The sequence below is a fragment of the Ptychodera flava genome, chromosome 7 (assembly GCF_041260155.1).
Source record: "Ptychodera flava strain L36383 chromosome 7, AS_Pfla_20210202, whole genome shotgun sequence".
NCBI classification, from domain to species: domain Eukaryota; kingdom Metazoa; phylum Hemichordata; class Enteropneusta; family Ptychoderidae; genus Ptychodera; species Ptychodera flava.
The window spans coordinates 7,888,032-7,899,581 of NC_091934.1; the positions used below are offsets into that span (position 1 = coordinate 7,888,032).

The 11,550-nt window shown below is 38.3% G+C and overlaps 1 protein-coding gene across 1 annotated transcript; it reads right to left on the reverse strand.

Annotated features, from left to right (window-relative positions):
- Window positions 1-10,534: 10,534 nt before the first annotated feature.
- LOC139137788 (uncharacterized) lies at window positions 10,535-10,945 on the reverse strand. The gene has a single exon (XM_070706058.1). The coding sequence runs from the start codon at window positions 10,943-10,945 to the stop codon at window positions 10,535-10,537; it is 411 nt and encodes a 136-aa protein (XP_070562159.1).
- Between the last annotated feature and the right edge of the window lie 605 nt (window positions 10,946-11,550).

Sequence of the window (11,550 nt, forward strand, 5' to 3'; positions counted from 1 at the left end):
TGCCATTTTCAGTAAAGAACTACCATAATTGGCCTACTTCTGACTAAAAGTTTAATGTTGCACCCTGACTACTGCAGCAGAGTTTTATGGAAAATTGATGCAGAAGATATGTTATAGAGGTGCAAACAGACATATGTAGATAGTTGCACACATAGAGATATTTAAGCAATAACCCCCCGCCGCAGGAGGGTATACACGAGATTTTGGTACAATGCGCGACATATAGCACGAGCCGATAGGCGAGTGCTATATGGAGCGAATTGTACCAAAATCGAGTGTATACCCGACTGCGAAGGGGGTAATTGCTATTATATTATATCAACTTGCGTGTATTTGTAGTCCTACTTTGGTATTTTCATCACTCTAAGCGCCAAATGCAGAAAACGGACGTCTGAGAGATCGAACGTCGGAAATTCTGCGCCCGAGACCGAGCATTTTTATAAGTTGGGATTCCGTACAGGCACACAGTATCCTACGATAAATACGCATTACGTCCATATCGACATTGCATTTTATTCGTATATTCGCATGCAACACGAACGATACTTGTCTAAAAATACCTGCTGCACTCACACAGAAAATGGGTCAAGAGTTCAAATCAAAAGAAAAAAGTAACAATTTTTTTCGTAAATTTACATAAGAACAATAGTCCTGGCCTTTTGGGCATACTAAAAATAGATTCGTCTCAATTTGTACCGCATACCCACCGTCGCGACATTCAGTGGTGGCACAGTGAAGTTACAGGATCTATTTTGATGGATAATTTGGACGTTAATTGTACCAGAAAACAAGCAGTTATAAAATACTCCAGACTTGCGATGACTGCAACTCTGATGAACAGTTGTGCAGATTCTGAGTGTGTTGCCCGATGCAGGGAGAGCTGGACGCTGACACTGTTCGTTGCATTTGATGGTGATGTCAAATATCGTCGCAGTCGCCAGGAGTCATCCCGTTGTTATTTTGAACTTCTTATTCTACATCGTTAGGACATCCCGATCTGTTATAGCCCAAACTTTGGTAAATAATATCTGACATACCGTTACTGTGAGGAAGTGTCAATTTATGTGTATGAACGAATACTATCTTCATTTTAAAGAGCGGTACTAGGATATATCGCGTCTCGACTCCCGCCAAGTGCACGTTGCGTTGTCGTCCTAATATTTGTGTGCATCATATCCCAAACGTGCTGCTTCAGAGGTGTCTTTCATCATCGATCCCAACTTATTTACACCAAGAGGTGAGTTACAGACCCACACTTTATCTGTGTATCAAAATTCGGTCTTCGGTCTTTGAAACAAAGTGGACTGTTTCGGTCTTTCTCGAGGGTCTATGGTTTAGATAGGTACGTTCAAATGCACCGACCGGGCAATTTTCGAAAATGCTGGTTTGGGGTCCCGTTTTAGCACTGCTATCAGTGCTAAAATAGTATTTTAGCATCGGTGGAATGAGCTCTCGTCCAGTCAGAATGGCGCATGGTAGCATGATATAATATAATTATATTTATACTCTGCTGTTCTGCTTGTTACACAGTCAATTCAAAGTCCAGCTTCAAACCCCATGGATCATACAGTGTTATCAGTATCTATGAAATGTTACAAGTAATTTATGCGAGTTATAATCTTATCGTTGAGTATGCCAGTCACCTTACAATTTGGTATCATCAATTAAAACATGTTATCTCATGACATGCGAGAAGGAGCTGGAATATCCTTGGTTCGATTCTGAGACTCGCGTTCTGCTCCACTACTAGTGGGCGCTGTGCACAAGGCTAATTGCGACCATTGACAGTACATCAAATTATAGCTGTTTCAAACTTTGTCCGTCATTTGTACTTTACTTATTTTTAGCAGGTTGTGGTTTAATTATCTAAAGTTGATCAAGAGGCAGAAGAATCTGAAAATACTTTTATGGTAAGGGTTTTAAGGTATCTTGGATGGGAACTTGGATTATTTGGAATCGAGGCAATATAGAGGCTGGCTCCTATGTCATTAAAACTTGGTGACGCCTCCCCATTAATAATAGGACATCAAAGATGAGTAAAAAGATCTAATGGCAAAGAGAACACACTAGCGCTCTGCTCAAGTGTTAACGCACGGTTCCGTGTACCGCGCATGTCCATATGAAAGAAACCGGTAGCTTTCAAAGTACATTATCGGATTTAATTAAAATTTGACCAACTTGTTTATATTTTATACTGTAACAGATTCAGTACAAAACACGTGTAGATTTTGGGTTACGTAATTAAAGCCGGATATTTTCCCCTACAAATTAATACATTTATAAATATCCAATATACTAACCGCTTGTCATAAATTTTTGTCATTTTATCTGCGTATTTGGTAAGAGTACCTATCATTCACCTATAAATGCCACCTGAGATTTTTGGTTCATTTTACAAAATAGCGTTTCTTTTGGGTGTTTTGGAATAAAAAAGGTGGAGATTGAATAATTTTATATCAGTCAATACAATTATCATTAGATAGCTTCTGTGTTTTACAATCAGTAAATCATTCATTTACAATGATTCATTTACAATCTTTTACAATGATTAAGTACCTATTTTACTTTTAGATAGTTTTGTGTTCAGCGGTTGGAATATCCAATTGTGTTTCAATGTGTGATTTCACTATATCAACTGCTGGTCACGTGACTTGATTCATATCTCAAGATGAACCCAAATTTTGCTTTTCAATACAAATAAATGTACTTTGGCGAATTTCATATCATTCCAACCAGACTTTCTGAAAATTGCTTCCTAACTTATCTACCATGCTACTAGAGCCATGCCATAACATACATGTGTGTGTGAGAGAGAGAGAGGCAGGCAAACAGACGGAAACAGAGACAGAGAGAAAGGCAGAGAGACAGATAGAGGTAGGGTAGGGCATGGAAGAACTAGTAAACAAAAGTTATTACATTTGATTTTTTTTTATTTGACAAAATCATCATGACAGAAAGAATATGTGTTGGGAATTGATTTTTCGTTTTTGGTGACAGTGTCGACTTGCACAATCTTTTTGAAACATCTTCCCCCAGAATAACAGCTCGTGACGACACGTGTGTCAATTACCAATGGTCTTCAAATGTAGGCAAATATACACATCAGAAATATCTTCAACCTGAGACATGTAAGAAAGAAATGTATGTAGGTAATATATTAGCAATTATATTACCATGCCCTGGCTGTCGCATTTTGATTGGTCGGACTGAACCACGTGACTGACCACAAATACACAGTAATGGTCTGTTTACATGCCCGTGAATATGAATAATAAGAATAACAACTCAAAGTATCGTAACTTTACAGCTCAAACGTAAATCATAATCAATCATAAAATAAAATAGAGCACTTGTGGGCCAAGTTGAGATACCTTTTTTTGTGAAAATATCTCCGGATTTGCCAATTTTTTACAGCGCGTGACATTTTGTCGCGTATTGCTCAGTAGTTTTGGGACCCAGTTGTCTTTCGCTCCGGAAATTTACGCAAATTTTGACCGTTTTCTTCGGTTCGTTGATAATATAATGGAAATAACAGACTCCGCTCTGACCATTAACGTTTATTTATGGGCGCGGGCTCGAGGAAAGCCAAATTAACGGGCTCGGCAAGCCCGTAAATTTTTCAGAGGCTTTCCTCTCGCCCTTGCCCATGGTCAGCGCGTCGTCCGTTATTTCTATATTAACAGCAGTACGTCATCAGCCCTCGAAATACTGATACATTATTTTGATTTAAATCTAATCAAAAGAGCAGAAAGCACGAAAAGAGTAAACTCAGCCTGAGGAGTAAACCGGCTATGATATGGGTGTGTCTGTAAAGGCAGTCATTGACATTTTTGAAACTACAGTGGTGCATCACAACATAAACACTGATTATCCTTCCTCAGAGCAAAAACCGAATTAATCGTAACCGAATTAATGGTACTTGTAAACCACGAAGAGCTATCACACAGGAAAACATTACGTGCGGAAGCTGGTCTCGTCGTAAATTGCCAACGAAGCCCATGGTTTGGCTCGCAGCGGGACTGTGGCGATGACCCCAATGACCCGAGCGCGTTCGATATACGCCACAAGTACCGCTGCGACATCACAGCTATGAAACTAGATGTTCATTCTTATCAATCGGAAATCAGATCTATAGCATTCTGCCAGGAGGCGGCTGTGATTAATTTAGCCAAAAGGAAGTCATGTTTAAAGCCGGAAAAATGACTTTTCATTTCCATTGAACAATTTTCATTACATCACTGAAACAAATAAATTCATCTTCCAGGTTTCAAATAATAAAAATACACAAATCGATGGGTTTTCTCTCGCTTTAACATTTTCTTCGGACTCGGTTATTTTTAACAAGACCATAGTGCAAAGGCTTTATGAACAATTTGTATAAAATTTTGGAATCGAACACGATTGGAACTAATTTTGGATAATTAGATCTTCATACTTTTCAAATTTCTCAAAAGTGTTAGTTGCCCTATAGCTGAATGTTGCAATATTACAAATTACTCATAAAAACAAGTGTATAATTTAAAAAGAAAAGCAGATGAGCTTACATCTGCATATTAAAACGACCTTACTTCACCATCCAATTATCCAAAGTAGTTCCAATCGTGTTAATCTTGGCTAATTTTATTTATCGACTGTATTTTTCATTTTGCCTCAAGGGACTTTGTATGGTTTTAGAGATGGTATCGTACCGTTATAATTTTCTCGATGTTTTCCTTTGGCAAGATACTACTAAAGAATATTTTACATGCTGAATACCTTCAGCACTCGTTGTTGGTATTCACTGACAATGATGTTCATCTTGGTAAGGCTTTTACGCATCCCCATCATTTTCTCCGTAGGAACACTGAAGTCATTCATATGTCCTATTGTATAAACAGCACCTTGAATTGACAAGTATTTGAAAATATATCGACGGTTTCCAGCACAAATGTGACAAATACGTCACCAGAAAATAAACTAAATCCATCTGTCATTCCTAATTAGTCAAACTTAAATACCTGCTACATAATGATAGACGGGAAATTTTTCCATCGAGTATGTTTAAAACATAACTTAATTATAAAATTATAAAGATGAAGAGTTTGCTTCACATGAAATGGAATATTGTTGACTGTTCATGGAAAATCAACAAAGGTCATGACCCCTGCATAAGTTTCCATAATGATATTTGGGAGATTTTAGTCTGTAAAAGTCAACATTTTGGGGAGAATGTGCAAACTGCTGATGAAAGAATTACAGACGCAAACAATGCAGAATTCTGTGATTGTGTATTCGCCTTTTAAAGAGAGTAAGATATGAAAGTGATAGACTTATTCAGATGAAACTAGATGCAATTAAAGTAGAATTGACACAGGGATATCGACCATTTTTTAACACAAATGTTCTGAACTGAAGGTAATTTAGTTCCATAATACCAAAATGTGCAAGGTTACCCCAAAATTTTTATTTTTAATTTTGAAAGAGAATGGTTTAAAGCCTCAGTGAGGATCGTTTGAACAAAGTTTTAAGACTTTCTATTTCAAGGCGTATACCACCTTGAGGTCATATTGCACCACAAAACCTGCTAGTTGATGAGCCCACTCTGATAAACTTTACAGAAAGTTTCTATCATACAGATAAAATTGGTCAAAGATATCAAGTAAACTTGTACACGGAAAACATTCAGTGCTGTTGGGTTCGATTTCTTCTCTTCTTTTTTCTTCGACCGTTTTCTCCCCGGTCTTATCATCCAATTGGGGTCGGCTGGCAATGACCTTCTCGTTTCCTTGGCAATCTTCAGTACAGGGCAATGTCTCAATGTAACAACTGGACACAGCAGTGGTTGCAGCCTTCACATGGGAGTGTAGAACGTCAACGTGCCATGCTATATCACGCATCACAGGGAATTCAGCAGAGCCCTACGGGAATTTAGCCACATTAGGCGTTAAAGTTTATTGTCACAGTTTGATAATTTGTTATCGGATGTGGATTGTAATCATAAAAGAAAGTTACAGCATGCTGCCATGAGTGTGATTACTAGTAATTCATCCTGGAACAAAATGAAGTCCAGTGCCTGTCACATGGGACATCGTGGACTTCATCTCCAATGTAATGAAACAACAAATTAACGTATCTAAAATGTTTTAGATGCCAAACAATACACAAACAATTAGCTTTTTCATCTCCAATTGCCTGTAAGTAGTTCCATAATCACCATTGAAAATAATGCGGTTGGCCCAGACAATGGTGGTGAAAGGGTTAACCTTAAGTGATTTAAGTGACGCGTTTTGTTCATAATATGGTTTTGGGCCAGAGACAGGTGGTGAAAGGGTTAACCTTAAGTGACACATTTGTTTACGATAAAGCAATCAATCGTTTTACGAAAATGCGCTACAGAATAAGTATATATCTAATACCTGTGCCACTTGTAGATGCTCATCAATTCTGTTTTCCACTTTGTTGATGATCCTAATCATCCCCTCCATTTTATCCTTCAGAAAGTTGAAGTTGTTCATGTATCCAATCGCATGAACAGTGACTGAACTCTTCTTTGCGTTATGCTCGGGTTCCAATGCTTCCGAGGAGTAAAAAATTGATTTACGAAGCGGAGTTGATTAGCTTGAAAAGGTTCATAGCTTTTGAGAAATTGGGTCATTAAATAGAAAATAAAAATCGCATGGCTGTGGAAAGCAACGAGATAGAAATGCTATTTTTAACGACGCGACGGTTCTAACTTTCTAAACTGTAGGGTAAGTTCGCCTTTATTATTTTCAAATCACAATCAACTACTTGCCGTGAGTTAGTGTTTTAGAATTTCAAAAAACAAAACAACAAAAGTATAGATTTTGGCAAACGCCTTAATGCTTTATGGCTATTGTACCTTCTTGCTTCTTTCGTCAATGATTTACAAGCAAGCATCATGGGAAGATACAACAAAGATGCAAAATAAACCATGGCTGTTGCTGGACAAACCATAATGAAAATACTCCACCTAAAAACCAAACCTGTAAGGATTAATACTGCCAACAGGATGAACAGAGGGCAACCATTTCAGCAATAGAAAAAAGTAATAAACACTGAACATAAAGGAAAACCACCTATTACCTTGTATGCTTTGAGTAGCATTGTTATCAACAGAGTTATCATTAAAAACATACTGTTGTTCTGGCGGGGTCACTTCTTCCACCTCGGGCATTCTTCTTTCTGACTGAATCGCGTGACTTGCTGCCGACAGGAAGGGTTTGCGTCTGACTTTACTGTTATTCACAACTGACAGTGAAAATTTGCCTGTGACTATGCATTTTCCCGCGTTGGGTTTGTCTGCAGGCGAGAGAAATACAAATAAATGTATGGTACAAAACAGAAGATTTGCCATTTTTATCAAATTTCAAAGATTACGAAAAATGAAGGTATCTCTTTCTTTCTGAGATACTGAAAGTTTATTAACCGACACTTTGTTTTGTTGTTTTGTAAACTCTAGATCTTAAGGGCTGTGAAAGGTTTTGTCTCTGCTCTAAGGAATATTAAAGATGTATTCAGATCGGGCAATTATGTGTTGCAGCAGTATCCTAGTAGCTACATCAAATGCAAGAAGATAAAACACAACCGAGAAACCGTCTGTACATTTCCAGTGAAGTTGGACCATCAATTATCAATTCCTTGACACTCGCAAGTAGTTATCAACTTACCATCACACATTTGCTTTGGATTCATATTGGTCGCTCCAGATCCGGTTGATAGCATCTCTTCGGAAATCTGTCCTATTTTGATTTGGAGAACACGGTTTAACTCTGTGTTTCTCAGCAATTGGATCCCTATGCGCCGCATTAGGGTCGTTAGTTCGGACATGTCTACGCTGAAGATAATCCCGCAATAAAGGACCTGTCTGGTTTTACCATCAGCTACAGAAATAAAATGAGTAACAATAGCGGGTAGTGACAGACAATTGCACTATTTCAAAGCGAATTTCATTTTGAAGTCACTGAGAAACTATGTGACTGACCATGGGTCTACTTTTTCACTCGGAATTTGTGTGTTTGTCACTGTGTACTATAATTTGCTCTCATGGCAAACATTTCATATTCCAGTATACTCACAGGTACTAGTCTAATGTCGGAAACACTTGATCGAGCTGTATGCATACTTTAACACAACACCAGTACAAAGTAAATGTGTGCCAATCATCACCACGCTAGCAGCATAAGTGTGGAGATCAGTGATTTTTGTGGTAGTTGCCTTTTGAAATATTTGTCATGACGAGTACACTAAAACACAAGTTTCATGTACTATTTTCATAACTGTCATCGAAGAGCAAATGACTGAGACAGTTGTTTGACTTTGACGTTTTAAATGAAAAAAATCACGCCATTTGGTTACAAGCAGCTGTTTTAGCTATCTTATTTTGAAGTTTGTTGTCTCCATTTCAATGCCTCTTTTTACTTCTCTGAAATCAACACGGTCGGCATGCAAATTTTCTTCCTGGAAATCAGCGTGATTCATTGGACGTTGTGTCTTTACAGAGCCATTACGGACAGGTTTCTCTGTATCAGCACCTGTTTGTTGTGGTGACATACCAACAGCTTTGTCGTGCTTCTGTGTTGACCCAAGTTGTCCACGTTTCACATTCATCAATGAGTAGATGGGTGAAGAAAACGTCTCCAGTTTTCTTATCTGCTCGATGTTATTTAGTTTAGGAGCTGTATAAAATCAATTAGAAGAGTAAATAAATGACATACTAAAACATGATAAAAGTAGTGAAGCAAAATATTTAATATTTTAGGGACGACATGCTACGTGTCTAAACTTTCAAGACCAGTCAGCAATACCTTTACAACTCTTACCATGCTTGCACTCAGTTTTGGATGGGAATACAAAACCATAGCACCACAATCAGACAATAATGCCCCGCTGTACAACTCTGCAACCATGCTACGCGTCAGCATTGCCTCCTGGCTCTTGTCAAAGATTACCAGATACATCCATGGTCGGGAGCTACAGGGTATAACCAAGGTACAAAACTGACGGCTGCGAAAGAAACTTTCATGGACAAGTCTACATATACATGTAGGGTAAAATAGACCGGCATTATACGAGAATTGTAAAGGAGCATCAACTGAAGAGGAGAAACCAGCTATTACATTGTATATTATTACTCTAATTCATCAGATTAGGAATCACAGTATAGTTAGCTGCATCAAATCCAAAGTGATACCGAAGTGATTATATGATCTATGCCGATGTACATGTATAAAGTACAAACACTATTAATGTATGTCACTATCTTGATATTAAAGACTAACAGGATACTTAAGGTTATTCTCCACAGTGCTATCTCTATGGGGACTATAAAAATTCTGATTTTCGCAAATTTCGCAAAACTAAGCAGGCGAAAACTTTATTTGATCCATAAGCATAAAAAATGAGCTGCCACAAGCGGTATGTCGATAGAACACTGCAAATATTTAAGAGTCCGAATATCTGTCCCCGAGGCGCATTCTACCTTAACACATAATTGTTAACTTACCATCGAATAGATGTTTTTGATTCTCTCCGGATGTTATGGTGGTCATTTCTGATCGCAGGTTCTTTACTGAAATCAGTCCTATTTTAATTCTCAGAGCAATGTTCGAATCAGTATTTCGAGTCAATCGCACACTCAGAACTCTAATTTCACCCATCAGTTGGCTCATTTGTAGACTGAAGTTTACAATCCCTGCACCACTATTTACTCTTGTTTCTCCACCAACTGACGAAACAAATTGAGTAGTAAAGCATTAATTGCATTAATTAACAGAAAATTCCATTTTTACACTATAAGCTTCATTTCTAATGTAGCTATAGCCAGCAACTAGTTGAATGTCTATTGTCCTGTTTTCAGTGTTTTGTTAACCTCTGCTACCTGATGAGCTATTAGAACAGACGTTGAGCAAAAATTTTAAATTCCTTGGTGATTTTTTGAACTAAAGAATAAAATTTGTTATAAGTTTATCCCAGGAGAATTACACATCAGAGAAACGTTTTACCTTTTTTAACTTGCTACAGTGCCTGATTTGATTTCTTACAAGCAGAAACACCAAGTGTGCATGTATGTACACCCTTATCAGACACAGAGAACCTAGCTGTGATATTGCTGCGGAGCTATGGCGTATCGATCGCGCTCGGGTCAAGGATCATCGCGTTTCCGTGGCGATGACCCTTGAACCGAGCGCGATCAATCGAGCGCTGCCGCGCTATTACAACTACAAAGAACTAAGACTGTGTTGTTTAAAAATAACAAAAATGCTCTTTCACTTTTGGAGTTTACTTGCTTCAACTCATCTGCTCGCTGGCTTCTTCAATGCGGGTTTTCTCCTCTCTAACATTCTCAGCTCTGATGTAAGTTTGCTGATTTGATTGTGTGCCGAGGATGCTTTCTCTGACAATCGTACCTTTTCTTCATAAATGACGTTGATTCTTCCTGGAGTTTAGTATTCTCGCGGGTGACTTTTGTCAGCTTAGTTTGCAGCAGTTGGTGTCCTTTGAGAAGATCGTCCAACTCCAATTGCAGTTGACACCTCTAGTCACTGCCTCTGTCTAACTCTACCTGCAGCTTTTGTTTGGTTTTGCTGAGGTCTGCCAAATTACTTTTGATGGTATTGTTTTGCTTTGAAAGGAAATTCAGCTCTGATGCCATTTGGCTTATTTGGTCCTGCGCGGTAGAGCCATCCTGCAACGGGCGTTGTGTTTCTTTCTTGATTACGCTGTTGTCTGCCAGGATATTAGTTTTTTCTTCCATGACTTGCCGCAGCTCAGCTTGAAGGACTTCGTTGTCTTTGCTGAGGTGATCAAAATCACTTTCCAGTTTTCGTTTCTCTTTGCTAGCTGTGTCCTGTTCTCCTTCCACCTTTTGTTTGCTTTTGCACAGGTCAGCAAGCTTACTGTTGAATTTGTTGTTCTGACTCGAGAGGGCAGTCAGTTCTGAGTACATTTTACTATTTTTTGCTTGCTGCCTCCGCATCCATCGAGACACGTTCTTTTGCTTCCTATACGAGATTGTTGTCTGTTTGGATAATATTTTTCTGGTGGTTTAATTCAGAGACAGTCTCCTTGAGCTGACCAATTTTAGAAATATCTCAGAACTTGCTCGTTGCATGTTACACATATCATCAGCAAGTTTACTGTTCAGAATGGCGAGTCGCTCCTTTCCGTGGCTTTGATACGCTGTTTTAGGCGGCAGGTTCGCTTTTTGGAGTCTTTTTGATTGTGAAGGAAATTATAGAAAGAACTCTCATTATTTTAAATTCTGTGTTCTTCCTCAGCGATTTTAATCCACGAAGAAATACATGGTGAAATACCGTTTATGAATAGTGGGAAAATTTTGTCTGGTTGAACAGATTTCGGTCGCATAACAATTTTCGATTCCGATTTTGCTAAAATGATTTTTATCTGCATGCCTTTAGTTAGTAAATTATGTAACTGCTTAGAAATCGAAAAGATCCAATTGCAGTTTCTCTGGTATAACGTTTCCTCGCTACTGTTACAGTATACTTTGTATCCAGCAACAAGTCAAAAACGCTTCACATTAAATATGAC